This window comes from Echiichthys vipera, assembly GCF_963691815.1.
Source record: "Echiichthys vipera genome assembly, chromosome: 19".
Lineage (NCBI taxonomy): Eukaryota > Metazoa > Chordata > Actinopteri > Perciformes > Trachinidae > Echiichthys > Echiichthys vipera.
The window spans coordinates 13,391,036-13,407,474 of record NC_139844.1 but is presented as its reverse complement, the minus strand read 5'-3'; the positions used below and the strand labels follow the sequence as shown (position 1 = coordinate 13,407,474).

Sequence of the window (16,439 nt, the reverse complement as noted above, 5' to 3'; positions counted from 1 at the left end):
CAGGAATATCTTAAGTGGTAGTATCCGGGCTTTAAGTCGTGACGTTATGCCCTTTCAAAGTACCATTTCCAGGTCTAAGCTTCGTATTTCTAGAATGCCGCAGCGGTGTGTTCCCTGTTGTTTTGAACAGATGAGTAACACACAAAACAACAACAGAATTGTCATTTTATCACCATCCTGTCAATGAAAAGAAGTCTCACTGAAGAAAGAAGTGAACGTTTGTTTTCTTTGACTGAGCGTTTGGGCCTGTGTAAATAATATTTTGAAAGGGTGTTATGTCAAACTTAAAAGACATGAGAAGAAAGAGAGACCCGACTGCTTTGAGACTGCATGTGTGAACAGAGCACAACAATCTCCAGTAAATATCCAGACAAGCTGCTGCATAAACTTCATAAGATGTTTTATCTAAAGCAGCAACAAAGGATTAATAATTGTTAAGTTAAAGATGTCAGAAACATATTTATTCATCTTCAACCGCTTGTCCCTGTCGGGGTCACGGGGGTGCTGGAGCCGATCCCAGCTGACATCAGGCGTGAGATGGGGTACACCCTGGACAGGACGCCAGTCTATCGTAGGGCACATGGAGACGAACAGACAGACAACCATTCACACCTACGGGCAATTTTAGAGTCATCAATTAACCTAACACATGCATGTGTTTGGACTGTGGGAGGAAGCCGGAGAACCCGGAGAAAATCCACCAAGACAACATGCAAACTCCATACAGAAGGGCCCCAGCCGGGATTCGAACCAGGAGCCCTCTTGCTGTGAGGCAACAGTGCTGACCACCAGGCCACCGTGTCGCGTATATAGGCGAACTTTGTTAAGCACATTTTTGTCTTCTTTTGTGATTTCTAATGGAAATACATGTCAGAGTTTTTGTTATTTTGGTTAACGCCAGAGTAGTGCTGTTGGTTCAAATGTGAGTTTATTGCTTTGTTGGAAGTGTTGTCAAGCAGTATGTTTCAGTTTTACAAGAGAAAAAAACCCCAATTCTGATTGGTTTGGCAATTGTGCGTCAGATTAAAATTCTCACCTCTGATGAAGTTGCTGCTTCGCTGAACTAATCATCGGGCGCTGTTCCTACACAGTGGAAGAGATGCTCTCAAACAGAGATAACACCAGAGTCGATTTTAGATTAAGGGCGTGATCACACTGTCCTTTTGGCCGCGGCCAAAACCGGTTTTTCAGCTAAAGTCTAGTACCTTTAAGCCATGTGAGTGCACCCGCTCCGCGCTCAACTGCGGCCAGCGGACCGTCCACGGCCCGCTTGAAAGAGGTGGGCTTTAGCGGAGCCGTTTGCACATGTACGAGCACGAGCGTGCGCACGTGTACGAGCACGAGCCCTACGGCAGTAGCGTTATGTCCGCCTGTTCGGACATGTAAATAGAAGGACGGACCATGCGCAGACATTTAACAACAACAACAATGGTGGTGAAAGGTTCACGTTGGTGTGATGCGGAGGTGGAGTGTTTACTGCAGATTTGGTCGGATGAAAATATTCAAAAACAGTCGACAAGACGCACAAAAACTCTGAGGTCTGTGGAAAGATTTGTAAACAAAGCCACACACACGCGATCAATGCGTGTGACATGTTACGGCTTGATGGCGTATGGACAGCAAGAAGCATTGGCCGAGGCCCTGGCAGTGTGAGTACAAACGGGGCTGGGGCGCGGGGGGGAGAGGGAGGGGGGACAAGTACCCTAAAGTCCGGGTCGTGGTCCGGGAGGACAGTGTGAGCAGACCCTAATTGGGTGAGACCCCCGAAATCTTTCTCTGCTGCAGTGTTTCACAAAATGATCAAATATGATGTGAAGTAATTCTATGAACAAATGCTTAAATTCCCGTATAGTTCAGATTGACATTAAAGCACAGCACCACGTCTAACACAAGAATATAGTGTGTGCCATGTGCAATATTTACTCCACAACATCAGAGGATGGATATTTCTGTTTGACTCTTCACTCTGGTATCTGAAGGAAAAATCAACCTGGCCTCTCTGAGAATAAAAGAGCAGTCCTGCCCATTGACGCACCACTAATGATGTGCAAAGCTGCTGCATCTGATCTAAGGCCTCCCCTGGTGCTCAGCTGCTGTGAGCCATGCCGCGGGACCAGACTGCCAAAGCCGACACAATGGCCGTCTGTGCCTCATTAGGGCTAAAGTGCTTGTGGGGGAACGGGGCTCAGGGATGAGGATCAAATCTGACGCTCACAGCACCCATCAGAGTACAGGAGCAAAAAGGAGAGAGCAGTCAGAAAGGGGATAAAGATGCATCTTAAATTTAGTATTTTTCCAATTGGTCATAAAAAGAGAATACGGAGCATTTCATGGAGAGATGGAGAAATCGCGATGAAGAAGAACACTGGGAGTTACACAGCACTAATGGGCTCCCTCTGCTTCCCTCTGAACATACTTGACGGCGTTAGCCACGGCTAACTGGCCAATTAGACAGCAGGGGAACCACTTCTACTCAGGCTATTAGGTGTCTCAACAGAGAAGATCTGTCAACCAATGAGGACACAACAGGTCTGCACTATGTGTTTGATCTTCTCAGACATCGGTCCTCTTGAGATAAAAGATATCCCCGCTTTGCATAAGGGCTTTAACTTAGCAATACAGGCATTTCCTTTATCATTTCTTACTGAGTACAGTCTTTACTGCTTTTATGTATTTTTAATGATTTCATTGTGTCCACTCCCACCCAGAAAAAATGTAAGTGCAGCTATATGGCCCACTCACCCTTCTTTCCTTCTCCACCCACATTTTTTGTTTTTGCAGTTTCCAAAAGGCTTTTAAATGAACCTGATTTATAACTCAGGGCTTGTGTTTTGTTGCGCTCTCCTGTCATGACAGGAGGGGGAGGGGGGTCAAACTCATCGCTCTGAGCTCTCCACCGATCTCTTTTTAGTTGAAGAGTGTGTTGAGGGTTTATTATTACCGCTTTCCTTGTCCAGTCTGCTTGAGGAGCATTCAAGTATAACAGAACTAATTAGGTTACAAAAGCCCCTATGGAAATGATCCCAAACTAACTTCAAAGGGAGTGGCATCTTCCTACGCATTTATTCCCAAAGGCGCAAAATGAGCGTTTAATCAAAAACATCAGCTTTTGGTAAAGATGATAATTTTCTTCCTTTTCTCATCCCCACCCAACTTCACTCTGTAGACAACCATAACTACATATCAGTGCTTTGAAAAGGAACTAGGAAAAATTGTAATTTGAAAAGTTCAATTGTAATTTGACGTCATATTGTGCCTTAGAAATAAAAGGCTTCCAAATACACTCTTGTCTTGTATTTGACTTCATGTTGCAGTTTTAAAGCACAGTAATTGTAATTTCTTATTCATGGTGTAAGGTTTTCCGACATTTGAGTTGTAAAGCCCCAAATCCGTATTTATTGTCTGAAATTGTTGCATGTTTAGAAATCAATACAACCTCACGTTTTGTCAATCACGTTTACACACTGACTCAGACACTTTTCAGAACAGGTTCTATTTTCTGTGTTTTTTCCCCCCGCACCCGTCAAAAGCCTTTAGAGAATTGTTTGACCCCCTCCGAGCCACCGTACCTGAAAATGTCATCTTTGTGGGGGGGACAAACACTTACAGGGGTGAAAGAAATTCCATGTCGCCATGTAAATAAGATAAATAACATAGGGCTATTTAGTATTGTTAATAAAAGGCACAAGGTTTTTATATAGGAAAGTTGTCCTGGAGCCGATTCCAGCTGACATCGGGCGTGAGGCGGGGTACACCCTACAGGGTACAGGACGTGATTTATATCATATAATTGTAAATTACAAAGCTTTTGTCTTTGTCAGTCAACCTCAAAGGGTTACTCTATTAATTGATAAGATACTCATCAGAGTAATCAATGAAAAAAACATAAATCGCAACTCTACAATTGGAAAGTTATCACTTTTTTAGTATGACTCTCTTAAAAGACACATTTCTGTTTCAGTGCTAACTTTTTGTCAGTTGCTTTAAACTTCTGTACACGCACTAATTTTTGGCAGCTTGTCAAGTTTCCCTCTTTGAACCAGCTGGTATTGATGGCATATTTATAACATCTAATCCCTTTGTGATAATAGCTGAGAGTCACAGCAGGTATGAGAAATGGATAGCTTTTTCAGTGGGGAAGTCATTAATCTCTAGTCTGTCATCAGACTTTGTTTTCCCCAAAGATGTGAAAAACTGCAGCCTGTGGGATATCTGAGTTTGTGAACTATCGGAAATTTCTCCTTGTTTTCATGTCATACATTCCCCAATAAGTTAAAGTTACAAGGTAATGAGCCTATGTTTCTGTTGCATTGATTAGGATACTTAACCTTTGAAAGTGAAGCAGGTCTGCAGTTGCTCATTAGGACATTAGTTCATCCTGCTTTTTTCACTACTTGGTATTTTGTGTTAAGGAGCAGCAGGCAGCCCACAAGTAATTCGTTTCCAATGAGCTGTGTAATGAAGCTGTCAGATTGTTGAATAGTCAACAGACTCTTTTCTATTTAAACAGTCAAGTCATTTACAATATGACCGAGCTCACAACAGTGTGCTTCACAAGATAAGACCCCTCCAGTCCAACGAATACACCAGAAACCAGAATGACGCAATAGACTAATTGATGAAAAGGTCAGTCAATTAATCATATGGTTCAGTAGCAGAAGATATACTGTGAACAGTTAATGTAATTGTTTAGTTATTCAGGTTGTTTCTCAAGAGAGAATGCCAAATAGTTGCTGCGCTTTGTCTCTTAAGTCTGAGGATTTGCTACTTTTCTAGATATATTGTTTTGGAAGGAACATATTTTTCAGACGGTAGATATTTTAGTAGTCTAATTTAAATTGGACAGCGAGAGGGTTCCTGGTTCGAATCCCGGCTGGGGCCCTTCTGTGTGGAGTTTGCATGTTGTCTGAGTGGATTTTCTCCGGGTTCTCTGGTTTCCTTCCACAGTCCAAAGATATGCTCGTGTCAGGTTCATTGATGACTCTAAATTGCCCGTAGGTGTGAATGGTTGTCTTTCTCTGTTCGTCTCCATGTGCCCTGCGATAGGCTGGCGTCCTGTCCAGGGTGTACCCCGCCCCACGCCCGATGTCAGCTGGGATCGGCTCCAGCCCCCCCGCGACCCCGGGACAAGCGGTTGAAGATGAATGAATGAATATATTTATATACAGTCTATGGGCGACAAAGGGAAGAGAGCATCGCTTCACGGCACTATGCAGCACTTCTCAACATGGTGGCTGCCAATTGACAGGAGAGGCCACAGCCGTGATGCATTTTTAGGTGTAATCAGTAACACCGGTGTTTTCCCCACAGTAAGGAACTATTTTTTCTGATTATTCCAACTCCACATGAATGAGGCACAAATGCTCTATCGCTCATTAACGATAGTGAAAATGAATTTGTGTATCCACCCGGTGCTTTGGATCCACTCCAAAATGTTACACAAGGTTTCGTGGAAATTGGGTCTGTAGTTATTCTGTAATCCTGCTGAGAGACAAACTAACAAACCAACAGACAAACGGAGCTAAAAACATAAACTCCTTGGAGGAGGTAAAAATATAAACCTGAGAGGGATGCAGGGGTTTGGTGAAGTGTGTGTACTAGTCAGAGCACATTATCTACTAAGCAGAGTTACAGACCTCAGAAGTTTACTACATAACCAACTGAGACTGTCAAACAAGTCATGTTCTGAAAATTGTAATAGCAGAAAACTTTCAAAAGATCTAATCTGGCAAATCAAAGAAAACATTGGGTTTTTGATTCCTCATTTTAAATAAGTGGTAGTGGTTGAAGAGGACTTTGAGCAGGAAATTAAGAGAGTCTTACTTAAATCCAATGTCTCTAATAAAGTCTAAGTTGAGCAGCGTTGTTTGTCTAAAGTCCCAAAGACATAATTGGCCCCTACCACCACCTCCTCTTCCTCTCTGGGGCTCAAACCAATCTAGCCCTGACAAAAGGCTCCACAACAAGTTGATTAAAAACCAACTCAGCCTATGTCTCCCCTCTTGGCAAATCCACGTAGTTTGCTGTCCTTTCCAAAGCCCATTAGAAGCCACCTTCTTGGCAGATTGGAGACAGCGACTGTTTCTAAATGTCTGACTGGTCTGTGCGTCAGGGAGGGGTGCTTAATATTCTCATTTAGGGATTGGTTCAGTCCTCTGTTACCATATTGTCTTTTATTGTGCTACTGAGCAAGGCAGTTCAAATCTGAATTGTTGGTGCACTGGTGGCCATAAGAAGAGGCTGCAGTTGTGCTGAGAATCATCCTGTCAGAGCGTGCGACATCACATCTGCTCACTTAACCTTTTCCTACACAAGCTATACTATTGCGTGGGGAAAAAAAGACTAATTTTAAATGAAGAATGACACACATTACAATGAGAAACGTTCTTATCTTCACCCAGGTAACAACAGGTAGGCTGGAGGGATTTAAAATATATAATTCACAAGTGAGGGCCTCTGGCATTATGCAAAGAGGAAAATCTTTCCAGACCACCTTGAATTGACAAATTTCTTATTAAAAATCCATTTCAGGTCTTAAAAATGCCACTTGCTACACAGAGGACATTTAATAAGAAATTCTATGTGCACTCAATGCGATGTGTGGCAAGAATGACAAATTACACTGCAGCACAGCGATCAGTAAATCTCACTGAAAATGTACAAAACCTTCACACTCATTAATATTATCTGATGCATTGCGACTCCTCAACGTTACAGCTAATTTTTCAGAATTCACACTTTTTAATCTTTAGAGCATCTTTAGCATTAATAGAGCCCAAGCAATGGATTCAATTGGAATCAATCATCATTATATCTACCGACCCCAGAAGAGCCCACGCATTTCTGTCTTGGCTTTAATGCTGGTATTTGTTGTCAATCAATCTGAAGTATTGTCCAGATTTAATGAAGAGCTAGCCAGATGATTCTGGTGTGCTCATGCTACATTTGTTCTGGCAGATACGATAGATTTCCAGCAAATTCAGATCTGACGGACCAATCACAACCGTTTATCTCATGTGAGGAGAGTTTAAGACGATGACTGACGGAGGAGTGCCAAAGTAACTTTGGAATTCTCTGTCCAGCACAACTTAGATGGCTCACGACACTCAGATCAAACTGTTAAAACGCACAGCGCTGATAAAATATGAATCAAGATTCCGTTAATGTGTTATGATCAGGGTCAAGGTTTCTTCATCAGTAACCAAGTGTAAACGTGTTGTGCGGACAGGAAATCCAGCATTCCAGGGTTAAAACAAGACATGACAGAAGTTGTACAAAGCATATTAAAACAAACTAGTGCAGTGCCCATTCGGATCAGGTCGATTGCTTGGCCCCCGAAAGCACTGCTTGCTCTCAGACTTCACATTCAACACTGCACTTTCTTTGGTCCTCAGCGATACACCTGCCAAGTGTTAAGTCTGTTTGGATGAATGGTTCTTGAGATATGTGAAGGACATGCATACATACTGAACACACCCACCAATTCATTTATTTAGTTAGATGCTGCTGCTACAGCGCCACCTATTGGACAAATGGCACCAAATTTGCCTACAATAAAAAGGTAACTTTTGAAAAAAACTTCTGAAAAAAGTAACTTTTTTTTGGCTTGGTCCAAAGATATCCTGTACCAAATTGGGTAACGACTGCTCAAAATTTGTAGGGGAAGTAATGAAAAAACTGATGTGGACATAATTCAAAATGATGGGAAAACAATTTTAATGTGGAAAAAGGCGTGACTTATATGGAGAGATTTGTCTGGACCAACAGAATCCAGGAATTGTGTTTCTGAGAATAACGTTTTCAAGGTTACGGACCATAACATAAAGGTTTGGTTTTTGCCCCCATCTGACCAAATTGCGACCCACAAAGCACATCACTGGCTCCCAAACAACACACCCGCCAAGTGTGAAGTAGATCGGATAAACGGTTACTGAGGTAGGACAATTACACACACACAAGCACACTCACAGAGATTCCTCGCTTTATGGAAACATTAAAACAAGTACCATAACAACGAGTACCATCACAGTATCAAAAATAGTCTCAAGTATCAGAACCTCTAGGACGGTCATGGCAAAGTGCTTCTAAACACTCACACACACACTTATCCACTCACTCAATGGCCATGAACTGGAGAAGTGCATCACCTTGAGCTAACTTTGTTCACAAGTGCTGCTGGTGCAAAAGTTTTTGTATCATCTTATTCTCCCCCTTTGGGCCAAAAATTGACAGCCAGACTGAAGGAGCTGAAATCCAGTACATAAGGGATGGAAACAGTCAATAGTTTACTGAAGGCTGAACATTTTACAAACATCTTAGTATAATGTTCAGGTGATATCTGACCACATTTTTTGACAAGGTTGCTCTGATTGGCTGTGTGTCTATTCAATTGCAACCATGGGTGCACCTTGGAAATCAAAAATGAACTGAGAGGTTCCAGACTAATAAGCATGTGCAAATTAGTCTGGTGGTGCCAGGCTAATAAAGACCCACACCTGGAGTTTTATTCATCAATAACTCAAATGGATTTTTTTTTAAACTAAACTATCTCTCATAATCACTTCTTTTGTGATAGTTAAATTTCACATTAAAATAAAACTTGTATGAAAAGATATGGCATATTGTCTTGGATGATTACACACCACAGTGGTTCAAGGCACTAATAAGGTTTCCCTTTTCAATATCAAACCAGCAGCACCAGAACAGAGTCCAACACTTTCTATTATACTTTACTCCAAGTTTCTTCTTTTGCATGGTGTCCCAAGTGTCTGGACAGAAGCTCCAGCGGTAGAAACAGTGTCCATAACATTATGTACGACAATGACTGTAGAGTTTCAAGTTTTCGAGAAACAGTACCAAGACCCTCCCATCACCAATGTAACACACACAGGCACGCACACACGCATGATTGAATTATACTTTTCTCATTGGTCGGACAAACGCTGGTGTTACCAAGAAAGCGTCATGCGCTCTTCTGTAAAAAAGCCCAGATGGGAAGGCTTGATAGCGCTTTAAAGCAGCAGTGATTGTTGTTCAGCCGAGACACTTTGGTTGTGTCTGGTTGCTATGATATGAGCTGATTCCTCGGAAGTAAAAAGGTCTGCACAAGGTAGAACACTTGCTGAGAGAAAGAGGATGGACCCGCTGGTCTATGAAGGTTCATTCATGGACACTTAGATTAGTATCACTAATGATTATCAAAGTAACAGAAACATTTCATGTGTTGGCAGCTTTCTTAAATTATGGAACTTTTTCAGGTATGCATTCATGAACGTCGTAGACGCGCACGTACGCACACGCACACTCACACACACAACACACACAAGATCACGCACACACGATCACACGCGCACACGCGCGCTTTGGAGACGACACAGCTTATAATCATCTCAACATTAGTGCATATCCTGCAGTTGAGTGATGACTCATACCTAGCATACTGCGTCTCTCACTACTCAGACTCTTCAAGCAGCCGGGGGGGGGGATGGGTATGAAGGACAGGAGCTCCAGGTAGGAGAGCGAGAGCTCAGCATAACTCTCTCTATACACATTTAAAAGCAAAACTTTCTGACAAACTCTCAAGCATTTGGCAGTCGTTTACACACATCTGCACCATCTTGGTCAGGGGCCAATTCTGTACTTTGCTGGTCTCACTCTTACAGGAAATTAAAGCCCCGACGTGTAAAATTCTGAAATTGACTGCAGTCATTAAATATTCACCAGCACACTGCACATTTCCACAGCGAGAGAAACAGGGCTTTACAGCAGACTACTGGAATACTAAAACCTTTTTTTACCCCTCGACTCTAGCTTTTGGCAGTCATAAAACAAGAGAAAACAAGAAATTCACCCCTGAAATGTGGCTGGAAAGAAAATATTTTACTTTAAGTTATTCCACATTGGACACGGCCAGTGAAGCTATTTTACAATTCCACAGTCCACATCTCCACTGCTAAATGAGTGCTCGGGTTGATTAACTCTATGAAGGCACTGAAATTAAAATCTAATGAGAAACAGAAGTCATGCCAGCATTCCTCTCGGTGTTCACTAACAAGCCAGAAAGGTAAATTAACACCCCTGACACACAGAACTGACGGGCAACTCCCGTGGACACAACCTCGCTGTCTACGTATCGACTCTCGAGAGGAGCCTAATGAATGGGAAGAGGAGCCAATCAGTCCAGCCAAAGACACAAAGAGCAATACCTTTATTGACTAATGTAGACGAGGGAGTCGTTTATTGTAAAGATTATGAACAATAGACCTACCTTGTGCCATCCGCTTTCCAGCTGACTTTGTATGGATTCTGTTCCAGAAAACGAAGGTTTTGTCTATCCATGGAGACAGGCTGAGCACCAGGGAAACCAGACCTGTCACAACAATGAACACACACTTATTATATTCAGTTCAGGGTTCCTACAACTTTTCCAAATTAGAATTCAAGAACTTTAAGCATTTCAAGGTGCATTTTCAGCTTTCCCAGCAGCACCTTACAGCTGTGGTAAAGTACATACAGCATATGCAGTATTCTGGTTAAGTAAATTAGATGTTATTGCGTTTCAGGCTGAGTGATAATTTGATATGATCATTTATCATCTTTTAATGGAATCATAGCGTGTGGAAATCATATATCGAGATATGGTGATAAACAAGTAAGTCTTCTAAATGGATAAAACAAGCACATACTAACTACATTTTATCAAAATTTCTTCTGATGTGAAATATTTTGAGAGTAAATTTTGCACTAAAGTTCTTAATAAAATGAGAAAATAGTCTTTGAAAATACTTATTTCATTTGTTACGTATTAAATTCACACAGGAAAACATCATTATCGACGTATGAAATTATGTATATCAGGATAAAAGGTTTTGCTCATGTCGACCAGCCCTACTGTCTCTAGATCTCAATTCATAAATAATTATTTACGTGCTGCAGACCAGACCTGCAACAAAAATGATCACACACTCAGGGTTCCTGCACCTGCCAAAGTAAACCTCAAGCACTTCTCAAACGTTTCAAGGTGCATTTCCAAGCTTTGCCAGCACCTTACAACTGGTTATAATTGCACTTCTTCATTAAATTAAATATTGTTGTGCTGTTATCAACCAAAATGATGCTCGGGGACAACACTCTACGGACAAATAAAAGGAAAACACAACAAAGTTTAATGTTTAAAAATGTGGCACCTGTTTGTAAGTAGACTCTGCATCATAAAAAACCTTAAATTTTAAGCACTTGATCATAAATCCAAGCACTTTTCCAACCTTGAAACATTTGTTAGTGACATTTATTCATTTGATCACACACACTCATCACTCAAAGAAAAAAAGAAAAACCTCTGCAGAAGTCAATGTGAAAAGTCATGTGAGATACAAGCCCATACAGGTGTATATACATATATACTGTACATATATTTAAATAACGCCTTTGGAAACAGCAGCGTGGACCATTTCTTCTGCTGTGGCAGTAGAGCTGACTCTCTGCAAATGATTATTTTATTTATTTTTTAAAAGCAGCAGCAGCAGCAGCAGCATATTTCTATAGAGAAAATAATCTATTCCTGACTCACCACCTGTCTGAAAGTGTCAAGATCTTTAAAAAAAGCCACTTGCAACAATGTACAGTACACCCACTTATGTGTACACACAGACCCACACCGCTTCCTACAAGTGTGTGAGGAGGGGAGAGGGAGGTGCTTACTTGTCCCACTCGGCCATCCCCTGACACATTCTTTGGATCTCTCCTAGTTTGGGTTGTGTGGTGACCTGTGTGACGCCTTTAACCGTGATGCCTTCAAGGAATACTGCACCCTGGGAGGAAACAAAGAAAAACACAACTTGGATTGAATCTAACAGAGACACTCGTATCCCTCCTACACATACAAGAAAAAACGTTTTAAATCCCTGTGATACTTTACAAACAGCTGCTTCTTTGCTTTCGGAATCCCCCCCCCCGGCTTTTTCTTTTGACCTCACCACTTTGGAAAACCATTTTCGCTTTAATTATTTAATAAATCCACCTCGTAAACCCTGCTCCTCGGCTTCTTCTCCAAAGAAACTACACACTCTACTGCCGCCTCTCTCCTCAACCCCTATCTACCTTGTGCTCCTGTTTATGCACACATCATCTATCTATTTTGAGGTAAAGGTTGACATCTGTACACTCCCGTTTCTACTGAATTTTTATTTCCTGCTTCCTCACCTCATTTCCTAATCTCACCGATTTCTCTTTTGACATGACTTTTCCCCCCTCACTCTGCAGATGAGTCTTACCGACTGGTGTAATATGATGATATATGCTAATTAGAACAGAAACACACCTGGTATGATAATATAGGTCACCCCAAGTGCTATTAGTGCATATGTTTTTAATATAAATGGCTGCAGTGAGAATTAAAAAAGCTCCACCATGTTCATATAAAGCTCCACCTTTTGATCCAGAAGGAGGTTTTACTCTCAGTCTTCTCAAGGTGTAAAAATGGAAGTTGAACCAACTGCATAAAACTTAAAAAATTACATTTTCAGCAAGGCATGGCAACATAGTGGAAATCATTATCACAATATTAATTAAGATATTCTCTGTTACTGACACATATTTAACATTAATGATTTGAGATATTAAGATGTCTGCAACGCAGCGTTTATCAAGTTAAACAAGGTAAATATATCCATGCTTCTTCTTAAATGGTTCAAACATACTGCAGTGGAGCCCACCCGAGGCAGAAATCTGATTCCTTTGACTCCTCTTCTACCTTACATATCTCTAACCCCGGCAGGATGGGGAAACTTTCCCATCTCAAACTGCAGCCACATGTGCTACACTCCTCAGAAGCCCGTCATTGATTAAGTAGTATGTACGATTCCAACCCCCCCCCCCCCCCCCCCCCCCCCAAAAAAAAACAGTGAAGTGTTTCTACTTTTCACATCAAGTGTTTGAGCCAAGCAGATTTTTTTACAGATTCTGAGGAGGTTCCTATGGCCCGAAAGCTCTATAGGCTTTGTTTGATTTGATGGTGTGCCACCGTTTTTCTACCTCGATTTTATGACGTTTCGAGTCAAAACAGTCAACTGGTGCTAAACCAGTCTGACTCCGAGGCAAGCCAGTCAACCAAGACAGTATTTCTTAATGACAGTGAAGTCGTTTTTACTTTCATTGCTGCTGCTCTCTCCTCTGGCTTCTTCCCTCTCGACCTGCCTGCTGTACAACCTGTTTTCAACCAGCTCTGTGCAATAACTCCGATAACTTAATATTCACTGTTCGCATTCTGACACAACTTTGATTTGTGCAAATGATTTGCACCAACAAAGTTAATTCTACGGCCCAAAAAGTGTTGCCTCTCTGTTGGCTCCACACTGACAGAATGAAATGTTGGTCGTAAATGTTGAATTTAAGTGTCTTTAAACTACTCAATTAGCATAGATGAGAGCATCAGCTCCATGTAAACAGAAGGAAACATAATTATATAAAATTGGAGATGATTCAGAGCTTCCAATTTCTTGGTCTTGACATAAAGGCAGGGAGGTAGCTTTCATCTAATCAGAAATATACCTTTGTCAGAAGTTGAGGAGAGGAAGTGTCTCATTCTGTAAATGCACTGAATTATTATATAAAGTTGAAAAGAAGAGCCCCATGACTTAAAAGAGAAGCCTCCATACAGACCCTCCATCACCCGGCATGAGGTCCATGTCGTGCAGAGAGGGACTTACAGATTTTCTACTTAACAGTCCATTTCCTGGGGCTCCCCAGAAGTCTTACCAGTTTTAGCTTCTCTTTCTTTCGTTTGCCGGGCGCTGACCCAGAGGAGCTGGGGCCCGACTCCTGGCTAACAGCGTTGCCGTCGTCGTCTACTTCCCCGTCCTCGTCATCGTCGAAGCACCACTCGGGGAGCGCGGGGGCAGGGGGCGCGTCCTCCTCGTCACCATAGCGACGGAAAAGCTCTTTGAGGTACTCTCCCTTGTAGATCCCTGGGGCCCGGGCCTGGGAGAACGCAGCCACGGCTGCCTCGACGCTGATAAGAGGCAGCAAACACAGAAAGGGCACCTTTTAAAAAGCTGTAGTTATTTATAGTTTTATCAGAACTAGAACTAGAGGAAAAAATTAACCACCAACAACTGTGATAATCGATGAACCATGTAAGCTTTTCAAGCAAACGTTTAAAGCATCTGCTGATTTCAGGGTCTCAAGTGTGAGAAGTTGCTGCTTTTTCCTTATCTTACATTATAATGAATCGAATTAGGGCTGCAGCTGTTTTTATTATACCTGACAGTTATTTTCTAGCTTGATCTTCTCTAGTCTTGTGAAAAATAGGGAGAGATATCTAATAATTATCCAAATAAAAAAAGTAATTTCCCAAAAGCAAAATGTTATGTCATTAAATGTCTAAGAGAAAAGCAGAAAAGTTTCACATAAGGGAGGCTGAAAAGAGGAGCATTGGGCATTTCTCCTTGAAAAATCACTTTAGTAGTTAACTGATTGCCAAAGTAGTTGCTGATTATCTCTCTAAAGGGAATCGTTTAGGATTTAATCTGTGGGTCAGACAAAACAAGCCACAAAGCAAATAGCGATGGCCATAAGGGCTGCTTCACTATGGCAAGAATAATAATAACACTTGTGAAGGTCCATCTAAAGATTAGGATGATATAACACAATTACTCACTGACCTTGAAAACATATAATTCAACTGAAAAAATGAATAAATTAAATAATATAATATATACATTATAAATTAGACAGAAATAAATTTGATTAAATATGTTGCATTGCACTGCCACAACACACTTGGAACTCCTGAACACATATTCAACATGTTGGTACTTTGGTACTTTTCAATGACTATCCATATATAAAAAAAACAAAGGAATCTACCAGTGTTGATCATTTGATAGTAAAATTACTGTATGTTACAACACGTGCTACTGGTCGAGGGTTATAAATGCTCCACGGATATTTATTATGCAGGAAGTAGTGGGTGGTGGGAGGGTTTTATCCGGTTTAAACAGCTTTCAGCGATTCTGCCTCCTCAGACTGCTGCTCCACCTTTGACTAAAGAGATATCCTCGCCCTCCCCTCTGCTCAGCTGCTGTAAATTATTTAACATCTCAGTCGCAGGGTGACGAGCTCAGTCACCGCTGTGAAGCTTGTGTTGATTCAAACAGACAGTGTGTCTTCTCGTGCCGTCACACATAAAGAAACTGAAATCAGGAGTAGATGGCATTATCAGTTGAAAAAGACTGACAGGGGTGGGAGATTTCAAAACCAGAGTAATGATGTAAGCCACTAGGGGGGCTCTGTGTTGTGAAGGTTGTGAAACTACACTCCCAGCAGTATGAGTTCTTACCTCCAGTCCATCTTCTCCACCAGGTACGCACACATCAGAAAGCCTGTCCGGTTGAAGCCATGCGTGCAGTGGACGCCTTCAGGAGAAAAAAAAAAGGAAGCAGCACAGAGGTTAAAACCTAAGAATCCCTTTTAGATTTACATTTATATTAAACTCTTCAAAGCGCCATAGTAAAATATGCTGCAAGTCATATCACTACGTCCCCTATCTTTGCTCAGTGCCAGTATAATGTGAGTGTGGTGTTAGTATTTCAATAGCCCTGTGGTTTAGCACAATCTTATCCAAAGTGTTCATCTCTCACATCAATACGCGGGGCCATGTTTTGAGCCAGGGCTTCAAGTCTCAAACTCAAAAAGATTCACAGGCAGATCCCTTTCTCCTTAGACGGGGGTCCAGGTTATACTTGACATTTAAAATCAGGTATAGAGTGGATGAAAAGGGTGCAGGACAAATTATACTTTTAATTTTAAATTCAATTGTAAAGCACAAACTCAGTTTGCGTAAAGAAAGCCTCCCTTGAAGATCACCACTTTAAGGAAATATTCAAGTGACTCACAAACAAGCAGGTGCAGAGCGAACTGGATTCAAACTGCACAAAATCAAACCAATCCGACTCTCATATCTCCCCCAACAAAGGGAGTGTGCCTGGAAACACTACTGAAGATGAAATTAACCATCAGTCAGAGGGTGGGGATCAAATTTACCAGCCCAACTGTCTAATTTGGACACAGAGGCAACGAAACCTAATCACCAGCTGTCTGAAGATAGAACATTTCTGTGATGACATTCACACATTCTGCTCTGATGTTTGAGCGATTTGATTTACAAGCCAGGCAGTCGTTAGTAGGTAAGAGCAGATCTGGCCTGGGTTATAAGATGTTCAGTGAGGTATAAGAGAGCCCCCTGCTGGCAATACTGTGAACACGCAACTTCTAAATGTGTCCATCATGTCTGCCTTAAGGCATTATATGTGACAGCAGAATATGAATCCAAATGAACTTTTTGACGGGAAGTGAGACGAAGCTGCTTAAAAATGGGACAAAATCAATTTTTGAATAAAGAGGCACTTGAATCATTATTTGTCAATTGAGATCTAGAGACG

General features: G+C 41.6%; 1 protein-coding gene across 1 annotated transcript in view; it reads right to left on the bottom strand.

Moving 5' to 3' along the window:
• The window catches only part of rngtt (RNA guanylyltransferase and 5'-phosphatase), an 87,687-nt gene that overhangs the window by 66,697 nt on the left and 4,551 nt on the right, over nt 1-16,439 (bottom strand). The window contains exons 5-8 of the mRNA XM_083933624.1: nt 15,338-15,413; nt 13,756-14,008; nt 11,701-11,810; nt 10,268-10,369 (exon numbers count right to left, since the gene is read on the bottom strand). Coding sequence (XP_083789750.1) covers nt 10,268-10,369; nt 11,701-11,810; nt 13,756-14,008; nt 15,338-15,413 — 541 coding nt within the window. The remainder of the gene's footprint in view (nt 1-10,267; nt 10,370-11,700; nt 11,811-13,755; nt 14,009-15,337; nt 15,414-16,439) is intronic.